The sequence below is a fragment of the Callorhinchus milii genome, unplaced genomic scaffold (assembly GCF_018977255.1).
Source record: "Callorhinchus milii isolate IMCB2004 unplaced genomic scaffold, IMCB_Cmil_1.0 Scaffold10, whole genome shotgun sequence".
Classification (NCBI taxonomy): domain Eukaryota; kingdom Metazoa; phylum Chordata; class Chondrichthyes; order Chimaeriformes; family Callorhinchidae; genus Callorhinchus; species Callorhinchus milii.
Window position 1 is genome coordinate 5,603,709 of NW_024704751.1, and position 18,764 is coordinate 5,622,472.

Here is an 18,764-nt window from a genome sequence, read left to right on the forward strand (position 1 = left end):
TTGAATCCTTGAGCCAACAATAATTTCAGCTAGAGCCCAGATGGTTTTCGTGGCTCTGTTTTACTCAACCATCTGTGAATCTGCTCAACTGGAAGAACTGCAAACAGGATATGTGCAGTTGGATAAAAGGCAAGAGGAGAAAATAGGAATGTGTCAAAAGCTTGAATTGGAATACTCTAGCTTTTCAGGATCTTGTGTGATATCGCACAGGGAATTATTACTGGAAATTAAAAATTCACAGTACCGAGGACAAAAGTTTTGCATTATGTACCAGTAGTTTCACTTTCTTTAATAGAAGCAATATCAAAATTATAAAGCACAGAAAGAGGCCATTTGGCCCATCATGTCTGCGCCGGCTCTTTGAAAAGAGCTATCCAAATCAATCCCACTCCCCCGTTCTCTCCCCACAGCCCTCAAACTCGTCCTCCCCAAATAATTATCTTAGAATATGCTCCAAAATGCACATTTTACAGTGTGCAGATGATAGGGCAGCAAAAATCTCATTATTCTAAAGTTGGCTTCAGGAGCAGTGTTTGTGCTCCCATTGGTATCCAAATCCCCTGCTGGAAAATATGTGGAAATTGGTTCAAGGCAGTTTTGAAGGGGGTCTCAGCTGGGGATGGATGCTCCTCTTCCTGGGGGGGGGGAGGTGGGGGGGGGGGGTGGAGGGGAGGGAGGTGGGTGGGTGGGGTGGAGGGGAGGGAGGTGGGTGGGTGGGGGTGGAGGGGAGGGAGGGGGGTGGGGGTGGGGGGGGGGGGGGGGGGGGGGGTGGAGGGGAGGGAGGGGGGTGGGTGGGGGTGGAGGGGAGGGAGGGGGTGGGTGGGGGTGGAGGGGAGGGAGGGGGTGGGTGGGGTGGAGGGGAGGGAGGGGGGTGGGTGGGGGTGGAGGGGAGGGAGGGGGGTGGGTGGGGGTGGAGGGGAGGGAGGGGGTGGGTGGGGTGGAGGGGAGGGAGGGGGGTGGGTGGGGGTGGAGGGGAGGGAGGGGGTGGGTGGGGGTGGAGGGGAGGGAGGGGGTGGGTGGGGGTGGAGGGGAGGGAGGGGGGTGGGTGGGGGTGGAGGGGAGGGAGGGGGTGGGTGGGGGTGGAGGGGAGGGAGGGGGGTGGGTGGGGGTGGAGGGGAGGGAGGGGGGTGGGGTGGGGGGGGAGGGGGGGGGGGGGGGAGGGGGGGGGGGGTGGGGGTGGGGGGAGGGGGTGGGTGGGGGTGGAGGAGAGGGAGGTGGGTGGGTGGGGGTGGAGGGGAGGGAGGTGGGTGGGTGGGGGTGGAGGGGAGGGAGGTGGGGGCTGAGAAGGAGGGACACAGTGATTTCAGACGAAAAGGCTTCTCTCGGTAGAACAGGGCATTGCAATGAACCGAGTCGGGTTTTATTCAGCAACTGGGTGGACCTCACATCCACCCTGTGTCCTGGCACCAGGGGGGCAACTGGGGCTCAGGTCACTGTCAGGTAGTGATGGTGTCACAGTGCAGGGCATCGCCTGTGACGTGCCCACAAGGCGGGCACCAGCCCACACAGCGGGGCTACACCAAAGGCAATCCGTGCCGGAGGAGGCGATGGGGAAGGGGGAGAAATAACAATGAAAACACTTTGGATCGCTGCTCAACTAAAGTAAGTCCTCCAACTGCAACCCAGTCTGATGTATGCAAGTCGAGAAATTGTCCCGGGGGCTATTTGCTGGTTGCTTTTTTTTTTTGCAATATGATATGATATAATGTAATGTAATGTAATATAATAAAAAAAAGTGTTTCAATGAATTGGCTGGCACCAACTGCCAGGTCGTATTTGCTGTGTATAAAAAAAGGAAGCAATGCAAATGTCTTTTTTGTTGCATTTGGAATGCGATGTAAATGGGTCTTTTCACTCCTGATGTGCAGATAAAGAATACGTTTAATCTCATTTCTGTCCAGAAATTTTTTTTTCGAGGGGGTGGGGTGGGGGGATGGTGGGGGTGGGATTTATTTGAAGGTTTCCTTTGTTCGTCCTACCATTGCAGTTTAGTCTTTGAAGAAATACGATGTGTTGGTACTACTATAGAATACTATTCTGTTTGCAAATCTAATCATCGTGCAGTGCCATGGTGAATGTAATGTCAGTGCTGAGGCTTGCTGGCTCTCACACTGGACTGTAAATGGTGGAGGATGTCAATGATCAGAGTGGTCACACTGTGGTTAAATTTAAAGTCAAGTTCAAACTTGAAATTAGGAGAACAGCGAAATAAATCCATAGTCTGGCTCGATTTGGAAGCAATCTCAGTGCTGGGTTAGCAGGCGGCTGGTTCAACCCTCTGTCTTTGGAAATTGGATTTACACCCTAGGCTGAGAATCCAGTGGGGAAAGCGTTGATTGTTGGAGGTATGGTCCTTTGGACTAGATGTTAAACCAAGATTTTGTCTGCGTAAGTCCATGGTAAAAGAGAAGGAACTTTCTTCTGGCACTCTGGCGGATCCTTCAGATTTAATCATGTTTGTGGGCCTCTGCTTGTGTGCAAAGTGGCTCCTGCGTTTGCTTTCCCAGAAACAATCGCTACAGCAATTACTGTAAAGCATTTCAGATGTCTTGCTATAAAAACATGTCATATCTTTTTTTATATACAATATTGTGAAGAGATTTAAAATAATGGGTCAGAGTCTCAAATTCTTTTGAAGAGTTTTGAAGATGAGTAGACAGGTTTGACTACCTCACATAAATAAAGAGATTAAAATGTGGAGTAGGTCCAGGGAGGTGAATATTGTGAGCCATTTAATGAGAGATTTGAATGCATGTTTGATGCCAAAAGGTGTTTGGTGGGTTGTTGATATACTGAGGTGCCATTTGGAAATAAGACCTATATTCATAATTTTGTATGATTCCATGCCCTACTGTTCCAAATAAAATATTTACATACTTTATGTTTTATTTCAGCAATTAAAAAGTAGACCATGTCCCTTAAACGGTCAAAACTGGATTCTACATCTGATTCCTCTGGAAGTAGAAGACCTTCTTTTCAGATTTCAGAACTTGAGGGAATAGATATTAGTGCAGAGAGTGAAAAACTTTTGCAATCAGATCATGTGCTTTGGAAGAAAAAGTTTAATCGTAAGGTACAAAGGCGAGTCCATTATTTGCAGACAAAGAAAAAATACATTGCACGCCTCTACAAAGAAGAAAAGAATAATATAGAGAAGAGAATTCCAATAGATCTGTTGACAAGGGATTGGTTCAATGAAAATAAATTGACAGTGCATTCTCGTCTGTACGCACTGGAAAACCTGTTGCCTGCTCTGATTGTAGCCTTGGAGAGGCTGTTAATAGAAGTTAGACAAAATAATTTGACAGTGGTGGAGAAACCACATCCATACTTTAACCCCATTAATTTCTTAGCCCAGCATCTAATGAGGAACAACCCGCGTCACTGTGACTTTCCAGAATCATCTCCCTATATGCGTGGCTTGAAACAGGTGCTGGAGGACTTGAGAGATCAAGTTGTTGATATCAAGGATAACAGGCAAGTGCTGTCAGAATATTTATATGATCTTGTTTTTATTCCATTTTCTCCCCTCCTACAGGTTCCGATTGTGTTGGGGTACAGCTTTGTTTGAATTGGCTGCATCCAGAACCTCACACAGCAACAACAACAACTTGCATTTATATAGCGCTCTTCACACTTGGGTTACGTCCCGGAACGCTTCACAGTGGCAGAGTCTGACAACGAGCCGGGGGAGAGGGAGGGAGAATTGGGCCATTATTCATATCCAAGCTAAGGCAATGAATGTTGGTAGGCAATTTCAACACAGTTTGCAACACGGTGGAACCCAGTTCTCTTCTTAACCCAACATCCATCTAAGGACGCCTTCCCGATGTGAAAGGTCGCTATACAAATGCAATTTGTGGTTGTTGTATTGGAGTATACAGTCTATATTTACTCAGCCTCTCATAGTCAAATAATGTTCTTGCAAATTCCTTGGCTGTTGGAAGTGTAGTATTTGGAGATGCTGGAATCAATTAAATTACTGTATGATGTTACAGGATTGGAATGAAACATTTGTTGGGAAATGTCATTGTTAGAAGACAAATACCATACTATCATGAAAGGAAAGTGAGTCAACGTTGACTCACTTTCCTTTCTCCATAGATGCTGCCTGAACTGCTGAGTGTTCCCAGTGACTTCTGTTTTTGTTTCAGATTTCCAGCATCTGCAGTATTTTGCACTTTGTTTCTACCGTACTATCATCAACCTGTTGACATGTGGTTTTGGCCTTAAGTTAAAATATAACTTGCTTTGGGGAATGGATCTTATCTGGGACTTGACTAAGTGTTTACACATCCACATTTCTATAGAAGAAAGAGTTATAATGTGGGCTGCAATAAAGTCAAAAGGACATGGCTTGTCGAGGAGAATGTTATCCCATTGAAATTGTAATCATGGATTTATTGTTTTAGTATGAATGAAATTACTCAGAAACTGGTAGTGTTGATGATGATTCGTTTACATCGCAGACTTGCCAAGCTGAAAATAGAAACAAAGGAGAGAAACAAGATGAGGATTCAGGTGAAAAAACAACTCTTGGTGCATGAAAAGAGGGACAAACAAATTTTGCTGGCGAAGTATGAAGAATGGATCCGGAGGATTGATGGAACCTTAGAGCTTGCTTTGGTAAAATTCCGTACATTAGTAGAAACCTGTTAGATCCCAGAGGTCCAGTATTTCTTATGGTCTTTGCCTTTATGATTATGGACTTCAAATGTAACATTGTGTATAATTCTTAAATTTGGACTTTATTTGAAAGCAACACTTTTGGTTTGTGAATACTGTATCTGCAATCCCATTGTTTTCCAAAACTGAATCAAGGCAATGCTAGGTTTACAATGCAGGTGGGCTCAGATATAACATAGGCTTGTTTTAGCATGACATACCCTGGAGCCATGGTATACCACAATATGGTACATTTATGGTTTATGTCATTGATTGACTAGTCATCTTCTTGTGTTAGCGCAATCTTCCACTTTGACCGTGCCTTTGGTTATCTGCCCCCTCCTTCCCCCCGCCACTCGTAGCCTCCAATCCTCAGCTCGGGTGCAAACCGAAAATATCCTCCCAGTGTGAAATTACATAAATGTAATTTGTTATTGTAGTTGTTGACTGGCCATCATCTTATAGAAAATTGACAAGAAAATAAAAGAATAAAAAAGTAATCTAATTTATTCCAGAGCTGTGGGGTGTCGGGAAAGGTGAGAAATGTGAATCTCACAAATAATTTCTGACATCTTTATTTGTTCTTTAGGTTCAAAATATTTTAGTGTCCTTTTTGGATCATCCTATGATGTCCTCCCAAGGTAAGCTCAGGAAGGCTAAGTGGATGAAAATGTCAAACCATCTTAATTTATTTCAACACTCTTCCCAGTTTGGCACGGAAACTAAATGTCTAGACCTCAAGGGATTAGACATAAGAATTTGTGTGAAGTAGAATGGCAACCACTCCAAACATTTGCGTGAGAGAAAGTTTTAGATTGAACAATTTTCTATTTATTGTACAAATTGTATCACCAATGTATTGAATTCTTCCCTCACACCCTGCCCCATATTTTACAAGTTATTTTTTAAATTTACTTTATAGCGGATTACAACTGCTCGGTTTAAAGATGCTTCTCTTCCAGCTGTGGAGATGTGGAAATGGAAGCTTGATTTATACATCCCCCTTGTTATTGCATAATTATAAATTGAGCCTCAGAGATGGTACCAGAAGAGATGGAGGGTGTTCCTCTGGCACCGGTCTGCTCCACATTCTCCGCCCTAACCGCCCTATCATCGGTGGCCGGGCCTTCAGCCTCTCAGCCCCGAGGCTCTGGAACTCCATCCCCCAGTGCCTTCGCCGCTTCCTCCCTTTCCTCCTTCAAGGCCGGTCTCAAGACCTTTCTCTTTGACCGTACCTTCAGCTCCCCTCTCGACTCTCTACCCCCTCCTCGCTCCCTCCCTTCCCTACCCTCACCCTGACCATTTCTCCACTGCTCGGGTCCTGACCCAACTGTCCAGCGCCTTGGGACGTCCTCCCGACGTGAAAGGCGCTCTATAAATGAAATCTTGTTGTTGTAGTCTTCTGTCATTTTCTTTGGCGTAAATGTTACAGAAAAAAGTATTGACATACTATATATATTTGGTAACTGGCTCTTTTTAAAAAAAATTATTGTCCATTTTCGCATCAGTGCAGAGGCGGTTGATATAAATTTGATACAAATGCTACATTACAAAAATGTCTCCTCGCAGCATGAAACGGATTGTTGCTGACGTCCTATTTAAAGTGGCTCTCTGCCTTCCACTTGCTCATTAAAAGATTGTTCTTCACCTGTTTGCTTTGGATGGTGCAGTATTTATGGTTTGGGCTTTGGATTTGTTTCTTCACTACCGCTAGTCAGAAATACATTCCAGCACATCCGTTTGAAAAGAAGGAACTTGTATGCTTACGGTGCCTAATCACGTTGAAAGTCTCAAGTCACTTTAGGGAAATTACTGTCAAAATAATCTGTGGTGGTTACAAAGCCATGGCCAGAACAAACAATTGTATCCCCTGGCTCCACAGAAATTATAGGCACCTTAACTTATTTTATCAAGGGTACAACATGTAGATGTGTAACTTTTTTTTAGTGTTTTATTAAAACCGAAACAAGTTGCATCACATTTCTATTCTGAGAGCAATGTGTCAGCCTGTCCTGTCTCTGTGTGTTTTGGATGTTTTGTGTAGGTACGCAATTTGCGAAGAAAATGGAGGAAACGGATACAACAGGAAAAATCTTAGATGGACAAGGGTTTGCAGAGGTGAGAAATGATTTTGTCAGTCTATGGAAATTGAACAATTTACTTTCCTGATAGGGAAGGGGGAAGTGTGCAACAGCTAGTGCTAAGTTTTTGAATACATACCTATTTTTGTTTTCTGTCTGAATATGTGGGAGACGAAATTTCCTTTTTATTCATCAGTCGATTACCGCTCTTTGGTTTAAAAAATTATGATCAAAATGGCAGATAAGGTGGTACATAGCACGGCAATAAATAATTTATAATTTATTCGTAGCCTTACCATCACACTCAAAGATCAAGTGACATATTGCCACCAGGATAATAGCCCTCGCAATATTGAACTACAGCCAGCTAGTGATTGCTTTTGGCTCATAATCTTTCCCAGACAAGTGGTTTTTTATTTCCCCTGTAGACAGTGACCTTGACTTTACAGAGAAGGCTCCTCCTTTAGCTCGGTTGGAGGATGTGAGGAATGCTCGATTTGATCTTAGTCTTTGTTTGTACGAAGTGCAAGATAAAAGAGGTTATTTGCAGCAAGCACAAAGACGATCTGCATCAGAGGCTCAGGAACCTTTTGCAGGCGATGCTTATTAAATAATAACCCCGATTGACGTCAGTGTACCAGAGCTTCTTTGCTGTATTTGAAGGTAATGTAGTGCTGTATGTATGTGTGTGCGTATGCGTACTTGATTAAATTCTCCTTTAATTATCAAGTCTTTACCCTTTTTGTGGTAATAAATCAGTTAGGCCTGAACCTATCTACTATTGACACACATGGATCAAAATGAGTCCTCTCAGCCAGGCACTTCAAGATTACATACCTGTTAACCCATCTGATGAGTTTGTATGCTGGTCGTCTATCTGACTTATGATCTGTAGAGATCACAAGGCAGTAATCTCATCTAGAAGTTCAAATAATGCCAAACTGCCATGGTGATACTAAGCATTTCCTTTTTTCAAGCCATTTTTTCTCCTTCAGTTGCACCTGCCTCTCTCCCTCCTGAAGCGGTTTGTGGAATACAGTTGACCTCAGTGTTGCTGGGCTAGTGAGAAGAAATCAATTGAGGTTTCCTCTCTTGGTCGCTATCAAGGGTGTAATGTGTGGACCTTGTGCAAGCACAGGAATGCACTCAGCTACAATGCCTCATCACGTTCGCAACTTGGTTCACACATACGTTCAGAATGCACGGAGCAGTTCGTCAAAAAAAGTGATCTAAACTTTAGCACTCTCCCAAGGACACACACACACTCTGGGATCTCTATGCCTTGGCTCTTCCCAAACTGCATCTAAAATACTCTCCGAGTGTAGGTAAAGAGGTTGGGTCTCTCTCAGGAGGAGAGTTCACATTCTATTTCAGACAAAGGGAATGGGTGGCAATGAGTACATGGAACTTTCAGTCTGGTTTGGATGAATCTCCACATGTGCCAATCATCTGGCTGGCCAAAAAAAAAAGAGGAAGGAAGAAGACTTTTATTTAAAAAAAAAGGCAGCACTTTTATGAAATACAGCACCTACGTACACGGGGAGAAGGAGTATTCCGCATTGTGCTGGGTGCTTTTGCACGAACCACCTTAAATTACGTCTGCAACATTTACTTAATCTGTGCCCTCTCTCTTCCCCTTAGCAGTGCGCCGCTAAAGACATGTGGCATAGCAGCTGGCGTGGCACAGGAACAAAATCGTTCGCGCATACACACAGTATAGCAACGGGCGTTTGCAAAAAAAAAACAACTCCCACCCCCCGCAAAGCGCTGTTTGCCACAAGGCAAACATCATCGTTTGTTTTCACTTTACAAAATGAGTATTCCATAACAGCAGGAAATGCAGCGTTAAAAAAAAATTGAAAGTCAAGGTTCAGTAAGTCCGAAGAAAGATAACTTTCTGACTGAGAGCCTTGTAATGAGAACAGGGAGTAAGCACATTAGCTCCTCTGTGGAATCCTACTTTTTGATTTTTTCTTAATTGAACTGCTGTAGGCCAGAAGCCAGCCTTTGACTCGAGATATGTTAACTGTTGGTTTTACTGCAGTCTGTCTCGTTTCCTCTATAGCTTTGGGCTTTATTTGAGCGCCCTTATCTCTCTCTTCACCGCAGCAATCCGTGTTTCCTGCATTTTTATCTGTCACTTCTTTTTTCCCCCCAATGGTTCTCTGGAGTTCCACCAGTCTGCTGGGTTTGTTTGGGGGTGGGGTGGGGGGGGAAGGCACAGTTTCCCTTTCTTGCTGTGTGCAAAGCTTTTGCTGTCTACAAATACTTCCTCTTCCCCTTTTGGTAGTTGTCGGTAATTTTCCATTGTCTCTGCATTGATAACCCATTGGTGACTTGAACTGCAAGAGCATGGTCAGCAGTTACGTTTTTGCTTGCACCACAAGGGGATTTTTTTTGCTTCCCGACAAAATTTGTCACTCTATATTCCTGTTTAGGAGCCCTTAAAGTGATTTATCCATCAAACCTGCTTTCTTTGATATTGTACCTTTTTTTTCCTCTCCTACCCCCATTTGTTAAATACAGTTTTGCCACCACTTAAAGACTCTTTGAATCACTGTTTGTGGGGACGCTGCTGTGCGCAATTGGCTGCCGCGTTTCGCCCACAAATATACAGTCAATTCACTTTACAGTCTATTCCGTGAAGCGCTTTGAGACGTCTCGAAGAAGTGATAAAGCAATGTATCAAATGCAGGGATTATTATTATTATCATATCCCTGTTTACCCTGTATCAGTGCGTCATTATCATCTGCCCTCTTCCCAGCCCAGTGCCAGTCACTCTGATAATATCTGATAACACCGATACCAGTAACCATCCACATCTTGTCATCCAGAGAGTCACTTTAGCGTAAACTAAATATTTTGCTGTGTGTTATTATGCTGGTCTGCCTCGCACCAGTGAAATGTAGAACCACGCCAGCTGGCTTCAAATATCTCACTTGTCTTAGCCTGCAGACCATCATTTTAAAAATGAATTTTAAATTCCAATTTTTGAAAATTTTCAAATTCAGCCTTAATTTGATAAAACAACTGTTCCTGACACCCAACTTCCAAATTAAAAGTGAGTGTAAGAATTTACCAAGATTCTGCACCATCCTGAAATTGCATGACAATACTCTTAAGGCTGAAACCAAGTGGAATTTCACACCCTAGAAGCATTATTATAATATTCAGTGCTTTGAGAAGGTACTTTAACTGCAGTGTATTCTCAAGAATATCCTCAAGTAGGGATATGAAAGATACTTGATGTTTTATGATGTTTGGTACATTGAGGGTATATTGAAGTGCTGGTTTTGTTGGTGATACTGATGAAAGTCTCTGTATTTGGCTGAGGCTTTTGGGGACATTTTACACTTAAATCCAAATGATGCGTGGGCTGTAAGTAGGATAGGATTTAGCTAGAGCTGTGACAGGATAGAAATTGGCTGCATTCAAGACCGGAATAGGACGAGCTGTTTACATTAAACTAGAAACACATTTCATTTTAATTTGGAGCATTGCATCTACATCAAAGCCATCTTGGTCAGTGCATCTGAACTGGAAAAGCAGAACATTGTTCAGATTTTTGTGGTGGTGTAAAGTCCTGGGAAAATAGCAACTGTAGCTTAAAAGACTACAGTTTAATTTGTCTCTGTATTCCAGTATGTTCATTCCTGTGTGCATTTTTCTTTCCCAATTTTTTTTTGTCATTAATCTGCAATAACGTCAAGAGATTATCGTGAAGTTTTTACATTTTTTTTAAAAAAAAGAAATGGATTTAAAAACCTATGAACCTACCATGCATTAGGAACTCATTGGTGATTCACCCCAACCCATTTGTCTGACTCTTCCCAACCCAACCCATTGAGTGGTGGTTCTACCAGTTGGAAGTGTGGGTCTTCAGCAATAGTTGCTTGTGTCTCATGCACAAGAATCAAGGTAGACATAAATCCTGGATTGTGTCCCTGAGCCCAGACTTCAGGTACCTCCTTTCAGCAGCAGTTGTCCTTACAGCTGTTGTCTCTTCATCAGCAGTTTGACAGACATTTAAGCCAGCACCACGTGGTGCTGTAACCGATCTGTTTGGGGATTAGCAAGTGAAATTACTTTGAGCAGAAGCAATAGTAAGAGTTTAATTTGCATGTAGTTAACCAGTTGCTGTGACCCTTTGTGATTAGTGAGGATTAGGGTCTGTATAAAGCATCTGAAATCCTGGAGTAGGTTTTTTTTACATAACCACTTGGCATTGACATTCAATAGACCCTGTTCACTGGAGCTTGATGGTTCCAATTTGACACCCTCTTATCACTGAATACAAAAGCTGCTGTTATGAGAATGGAAATGGGGGAAGGAGGAAGGGCGGAAAAATGACATCAACTCTTGGGAACGATCCACACAATTGCCAAATGGATTCCGTGCGCCTTCTGTGATATGTGCGTGGTGATTTCATAATCGGAATGACTTAATAATAATGTGCTTGCGAGAGATGAGCAGACAGATCACATAACAGTGCTTAAGTGTCCAATACAAAGCATTATGGGCCCTAGCAATTGGCTCTTCTAACATATGCTGGGTTAAGGCATGTGGGACACTGCCATGCGTGAGCGACGCTATATAAATGCAAGTTGTTGCTGTGTGATGCTTGCTGCACACTAGTGACAAGAGAATGTGCCGACTCTTGGGTGTTTTTTTGAACTGCCTCAACTTTGACTTACAATAGTCTGTTTGTTTCTGCACAGGAAATGGTGATGTTATTACATTTAAGTGGTTAGAAGCATGGACATCAGAGAGTGAATGCCTCCAATAGGGGAAGTGAGAAAATGCATCAAACAATTTTGTGTCAGGACAGGTTTTGTTTTTCAAAAAAAAACAGTGTAAAAAGCTCCCTATAATCTCTTCAGTAAGGCTTGATGTCACTGCAGGTTAGCGACAAAGAGCAATTTAAATTGATTATGATTCTCAGATTATGATGGATTCTCCTCGCTAGCTACACGCAAGGCTAGCATTAATTCTTTGTGATTTAGCACAGATTTATCACAAAAGAGATATTAGAGGTCATTGAACTGGGCTGGATTATCTGAGTCACTCGTGGAGTCCTGTAGCGTATTGGTTACAGCACTTGCCTCGCAAGCGAGAGGACCTGGGTTCGATTCCTGGGCGAAACGTTAGGCATGTTTCCTTACTCCACACAACTCTGTTTACCAAGCAGTAAGAAGGAACCCGGTTGTTAGTCACTTGGCAGATTGCTGTTCCGGGATAATAATCCCTTAAAAACATAATAATAGTTTGGTCACTCAACCCACGACTGTTTGTGGGGTCGCTGCTGTGCGCAATTGACTGCTGCATTTCGCCCACAAAATATACAGTCAATTCACTTTACAGTATATTCTGTGAAGAGCTTTGAGACGTCTCAAAGACATGATAAGGCGCTACATCAAATGCAAAGATTATTATTTTTATTATTAAATACATGCTGTGTGTGGCTCTTTTTATACCATTGAACCACTGAAAGCTGAACGACAGCATTGCTTTCGTACATGTCAGCACCTGTTCTGTTGGCATTCTAGGATTAAGAGCTGTCAAAATCAAAATGAACAACATAGTTCTTTTCTCTTAACCATGTCAAAATGTCAGCGCGCTTCAAAGAAAGCGAGTGGGTTGAATTAAAGCAAACCGCAACAGAAAGCTTTTTATTCGCAAGGCATTTCGTCCGCATTCCTAACACAAGCAGAAACCGTCTCGAACCCATTCATAGTCTCCTGAGCTTTCAGAAGATTAGACTATTAGGAGATTGTTTGAAATGGTTCTGTCTAAATAAATTTTAGCTTTCTCCAAGAAACATTGCACTGAAGTGTTGCTGGGATTCACACTTGAGCTGTTACACTGAGCCACATATTGACTGAATTTCCTCCCTCCCACCCAGCTTTCCCAAACCATTAGGATGTTGATGTTACCCTTTAAGTAGTATTAAAATTACACCGGTGCACTAGTAACATGTTAGCAACAGACCAGTGTACATCAATCTCGTAGTCACTTCACCATGGGACGATTTATTTCACTGGAAGTCACATTTGATACGTTGTAAGGCTGTTGATAATTACAAGTTTGCAGGGCTATGGGGAGAGAGTAAGGGAGTGGGGTTGATTTGGATAGCTCTTTTCAAAGAACCGCCACAGACACGACAGGTACGAATGGCCTCCTTCTGTGCTGTATAAATCTATGATCCTGTATCACTTTGTGAAATGTGCTTAAATAGTCTTTATTGCGTATAAAGTACTGTCCGGCTGAGAATGGCTCCACTATCCAGCGAAGTTAATGGCAAATTAAGTCTCATCAATTTCGGCAGCCGTCAGTATTCTATTGTACTAAAGTCTACATCTCAAGAGCGATAAATATCAAGACTTATTGGAAAACTATTGATTTTTAAAACAAAAATTATTCCTTTTCCCCTCAGTATTTATATGATTACGTGAAAAACCAGCCGCCTGATGTTTTTAAGAGTTTCCTCTCGCATATTTCTGAATGTGCAATGATTTTGCAAGAAGGAGCGAAAGAAAATGAGCTGAGGCTGAAATTCGCCCTTCTGTTTTCAGCATGTGACAATGGAAAGGTCAGTGATTAGAGAGAGTGCTGTTTAAGAGAGATGTGCTGATGGGTGAAACGATAAGTAGAATTAATTCCTAAGTAATTTAAGTAACTGAATGTGCGATGGAGCAGGGCTAGAAAAAGCTGCAGATGTGTCAAACAGGAATATGGACCTCTGACAAATCCCATCTCCAGAATCTGAGTTGTTCCTGACAGTACAAACCATTCTTGCATATTCAAGTCTATGTACCTGTTAGAAAGAAGGAACAAAAGAAGGAAAGAAGTATTTATTTTTTATGAGGTATTTAAGAAAGCGATAGATAGAAACGTGGCTAAATGGGATTAGCAATTGTAATTTGTGGAGTCCTGTAGCTCAGTGGTTGGACCACTCGCTTTGCAAGCGAGACACCTGGGTTCAATTCCCGACAGGGCGAAACCTTGGGCAAGTTTCCTTACTTCACACGCCTGATAATAATCCCTCAAAAAAACCAATAATTAATTGGTCATTTCAATCCACGACTGTTTGTGGGACACTGCTGTGCGCAATTGTCTGCCGCGTTTCGCCCACAAATGTACAGTCAATTCACTTTACAATCTATTCTGTGAAGCACTTTGAGACGTCTAGAAGACGTGAAAAGTGCTATATCAAATGCAAGGATTATTATTATTGTGATGTAGGCCCGTGAATTCTGAATTCCCCATGTTCCTAAGTTACTGGAAGACTATCCGTGAATCACTATCCTAGATTGATTCAGCACCTTCAAGAGAGAAATAAAAGGTTAGGGGAGTGGGACTGGGAATGTTGCCAAAGGCACAGTGAAAGAGAAAGGTCTTTAGATGGGCCTTGAAGAAGGCTAGGGAGGGGGGCGAGGCGGAGGGATTTGGGGATGGAGTTCCAGAGGGTGGCGGCAGAAAAGCTGAAGGCTAAGCATGATTGGGTGGAATTATTTTTAATGACAAGGTCTTTATAGATCACAGATCACCGATAGTTAACAAGGTAATGGTGGGGTCAGGGGTGGGATTTCATTGATTTGGTTTCACTGGCATTCTCTACTAGCCTTGGAGATAGCTTTCCTTTTGATTTTTCTCTTGCCTTGTGATGAAAAAGTTGGCTGCCCTCCAGCAAGTTGCCACAAGCCATGCAGACAAGATTCGAATGGGATGGGGATTGAATGTTCCCTAACGCTATTCCACTCTTCCATTCTTGTCACCCTGTCTTAATCAAGTTCCCAGTGGATTTGAAATAGAGCACAAATAATCTGTCACTAATTGAACCTTTTGGCTCAGAGAGAAACAGGAAAGAGCACAAGAAAACAACGTGTATATTAGACAAAATGTAAACCATTCCCTAGTGCAGATGTGATATGTGCTGGTTGCTAACCTACAACAGTATATACAGGAGTAGGCTTTGCTGTCGTGTGACAGTTTGCCTCCAATATACAGTCAGGTTTGACAGTGAAGCACTTTTGAGACATTTCAATCTGCTGAGGCACCATAAATAAAGCACCAAAAAATAATAATAATTTGGCTACTCAATCCACGACGGTTTGTGGGACACTGTGGTGCATTTCGCCCACAAAATATACGGTCAATTTAATTTACAGTATATTCTATGAAGCACTTTGAGACTTCTCAATAATGTGATAAGGTGCTGTATCAAATGCAAGGATTATTATAATAAAACTATTATTATAAAACTTTCACAGTTTACCTAAGACTGATGATTATCTCTGAAAGGAATTGAATTCAGAGCAAGAAAGCTGGAATCTTACATATCATACTACTCTTATCAATAGTTTCACTAACAAAATGAAAAATAAGGGGCTATATTATGCATGAGTATATGAATAGGTTAAATAAAATTAAATGTTTTTTTTCTCTGTAGGGTGGATACTTGGATCGGAAGATGATTTTACAATTATTTGAGAAGTTCTATGACCACAGCCCAACCAAAACTAAACATCAATTACGTAATCCAAGAGAATGTGAGTTTCATGAGAATAAGAGATGAATGGTACACAATAGAGGAGAGACAAAGTGATGACTTTATTTAAATATTGATCTATTTCCCTATAAACGTTGTGTAATAGGTTGTATACTAAGTGTCACTTTGGTTCAGTTGGCAGCACTTTTATCTCAGAAGGTACCTCTGATTGTTAGTCAATTGGCAAATCACTTTTCGGGGGGCAATAACCCTTTAAAAATAATAATAATAATAATAATAATTTGGTCACTCAATCCACGACTGTTTGTGGGACACTGCTGTGTGCAATTGGCTGCCGCGTTTCGCCCACAAAATATAGTCTATTTACTTTACAGTATATTTTGTGAAGTGCTTTGAGACGTCTCAACGATTATTATTATTATTATTATTTTATTATTATAGAAGGTTACAGGTTTGAGTCTATGACGGGGCTTTGAGTAAGCTGGGAGTTTGCTAGTAGGAGTATGCTGTATTGTCAAAGGTGGCCTCGTTCGATGAGATGGTAAACCGAGGTCTGCTTATCTAAACACACAGTCACTACACAATCAATGGTGAAGCCCTTTGAAGATTTTAGAAATTATAAGTGCTACATCAACTGCAAAGATTTTTGCACTCACTGAAATTTTTTTTTAAAAATCGCAGTACGGATATAATTTGTAAAAATAGCGATTATGTGAAACTGCTTACTTTGGTCATATTTCTCCGCAAAACACACAGTCACTGCTCTCAGAAGCAGCTCGAGACGACCTCCCAACATGAAAGTCACTATAACAAATGTAAGGATATTACTGTGTGCGTTTTCACTAGGGCCTGTACTTGAACTTGATGAATTGGGCACCATAGTCTTTGTTCCTGACCTTCAACGTAAAAAAATCATCTTTCATGCCAAAAGAACTGCGGAGGTGGACGAAACAGCAGTGATTCAGTTTGTGGTACCAGTTGTTGATCAGGAAAAAGCTAAGCAGACGGTGGATCAGCCTGCCAGTGAACCCAAACAGGATGTAGACCACAAAGAAGATGATATGAAGAAAGGTGGAGCAGAAGACTCTTACAAACCCAGTAGAGAAGCAGAAACAACACAGGAAACAACATTGTCCGCAGAGACCAGTGCAACTCAAGACAAAGGTGAGCAATTGCCCTCAGCTGGAAAGCGTAGGAATAGAATCATTCAAAATAAATTGTAATAGAGTGGAATTTAAAAGGTAGCAAAGGTCAGAAACAAGCCAGTGTAATATTAAGATTGCCTTTATGTCGGACTACACAATTCATAGAAACTGAAAGCATTATGTTGCTGAAATATCATTAATGACAAAGAATAGAAAAGGATATGGAGAAAAGGGTAGGGAAGTGGATTAAATGTATATAGCTCTTTTAAGAGAAGGCAAAATGCTGCAGATGCTGGAAATCTGAAATAAAAACAGAAGTCGCTGGGAACACGGAGTTTCAGGTCGATGACTTTTCATCAGAACCCAGTTTCATCGACCTGAAACTTTATAAAATTCTTCTGTGCTATAAAATTCTATGATTTGAACTGAGAGCTGAATTCAGTACCAAAATGCCTCGATGAAATGGCTTGCTGCTTGCACGCAGGATGATGATCTTTTCAGGATCGCTTGGCTCTGCGCAGTTCGCTTCCAAGAGGATTCCATCTATTTTCGAATATTCTGATTTTCGTTTTTTTTCTTATTTCAGAGACTGACTCCAAGACTGAACAGGCATCAACGGAAGCAGAAATGATTTTTACACCAGATAGTATAGGTAAATTAAAACAGAATTTACGCATGTTATTATCCAACGATAAACGCTGTTTAAAAAAAATGTTTCATAAGTGCAAGTCTAGACTTGCATTTTTCGACTCCATAATAATACGGCATAATATCCCAATATCAGGAATTATTAAGCAGTTTTGTGGAATGTTGGGCTACACCAGGAAGACTTGCAACTTTTGAATGTGATGTATGATTATTGTCGAAGTAATCTTGATGTGCAATTCAGATTTCTGAGAGTTGATCTATAAGTGTATTTAGCGTGATTCAATTCCACAACAACAAAATTACATTTGTATAGCGCCTTTCATGTCGGGAGGATGTCCCAAGGTGCTGGACAGACAGAGTTTCACACCTGATACATTTTACCAGCATTATTTTCATTTAATACCTTCTGGTTTCTTTCAGAATTTCAGATTGATTCTTTTACTAGCCCTGTGAAGAGCTGGACTGTGGCAGGATCTAAATTCACAGGTGATTCACTAAAGTCTTGTTCAGGGTAGCTTCCTGGTGTTGCTCTCAAATGACGGGGAACATCTTACTTAGATTATTACTACCTCACGATCAACACACACATGTAATACGATCCGAAAAAAACTCGCTCCGAACAAACTTAATTAATCAGAAGGAGGTTCTGGTTGAGCATACAGGGATTCAAGTCATTTGCAAATGAATAATGCCTTCATTTATGTGTGTTTGTACAGAGCTGAAGCCCTTAATGCTTGTCCTTCAGGACCAAGATTCTTCTGATGCCACATTTGCTTTTGATAAGGCTTTCGTAAATGTCGAACAATTTGTCCAGATGATGGCGACATTTACTGGAACCGCTTCCTCGAATCAAACTTTAAATAACCTTCTGACCTATATTAAGAAACATTATAAAGAGACTACGGAGGAAAGGCTAGCGAGATTAACTCAGGTAAATTGCTCAGGACTTTCACCTGTCTATGGTATCAGTGTAGCAGATACAGCGATCGCCATAATCATATAATTGATCTGGATCACAAGATCTCACAAGATTAATTCACATAAAGAAGGACCTTTGGCTCATCTGGTCTCATTCCTCCAGAAAGGACCTTATAAAGGTTTACGAAATTTTAAATGGGATTGAAAAATACCCACCCAACTGTTCTCCTATCAAAGCATCAATCTGTGTTTTTATATCTGAGTTCAGTGTCCTCTAACACAGTGGATCATCCTATATACATATACGTTGGTTTATAACCATTCGAATATTTCAATTTTCTTTGTTTCCATCCCCTCTCGCTTTCATTATTGTATCAAAAGTGTTTTTACTCATAAATTATTGTAAATTAGTCACTTCAATCCACGACTGTGGGACGCTGCTGTGTGCAATTGGCTGCTACATTTTGCCTACAAAATATACAGTCAATTCACTTTACAGTATATTTGGTGAAGCGCTTTGAGACATCTCAGTGACGTGATAAGGCGCTGTATCAAATGCAAGGACTATTATTATAACAATTATTAACAACTGTACCTAAAAATAGCCCTTGCATAATAATCTTTGCATTTGATACAGTGCCTTATGTCGTCCAGACGTCTCAAAGCGCTTCACAGAATATACTGTAAAGTTAATTGACTGTATATTTTGTGGGCAAAATACGGCAGCCAATTGCGCACAGCAGTGTCTCCACCAACAGTTGTGGATTGCATTATGATATAGTGCTTATAACCTTGAG

The 18,764-nt window shown here is 41.6% G+C and overlaps 1 protein-coding gene across 1 annotated transcript in view; it reads left to right on the forward strand.

Annotated features, from left to right (window-relative positions):
* Nucleotides 1-1,415: 1,415 nt before the first annotated feature.
* Nucleotides 1,416-18,764, forward strand: part of LOC103183369 (EF-hand calcium-binding domain-containing protein 5-like) — a 28,103-nt gene continuing 10,754 nt past the window's right edge. The window contains exons 1-11 of the mRNA XM_042338560.1: nt 1,416-1,602; nt 3,359-3,477; nt 4,470-4,626; nt 5,255-5,426; nt 6,710-6,783; nt 13,181-13,336; nt 15,197-15,296; nt 16,103-16,420; nt 16,988-17,053; nt 17,470-17,535; nt 17,766-17,980. Coding sequence (XP_042194494.1) covers nt 1,447-1,602; nt 3,359-3,477; nt 4,470-4,626; nt 5,255-5,426; nt 6,710-6,783; nt 13,181-13,336; nt 15,197-15,296; nt 16,103-16,420; nt 16,988-17,053; nt 17,470-17,535; nt 17,766-17,980 — 1,599 coding nt within the window. The 5' untranslated portion in view covers nt 1,416-1,446. The remainder of the gene's footprint in view (nt 1,603-3,358; nt 3,478-4,469; nt 4,627-5,254; nt 5,427-6,709; nt 6,784-13,180; nt 13,337-15,196; nt 15,297-16,102; nt 16,421-16,987; nt 17,054-17,469; nt 17,536-17,765; nt 17,981-18,764) is intronic.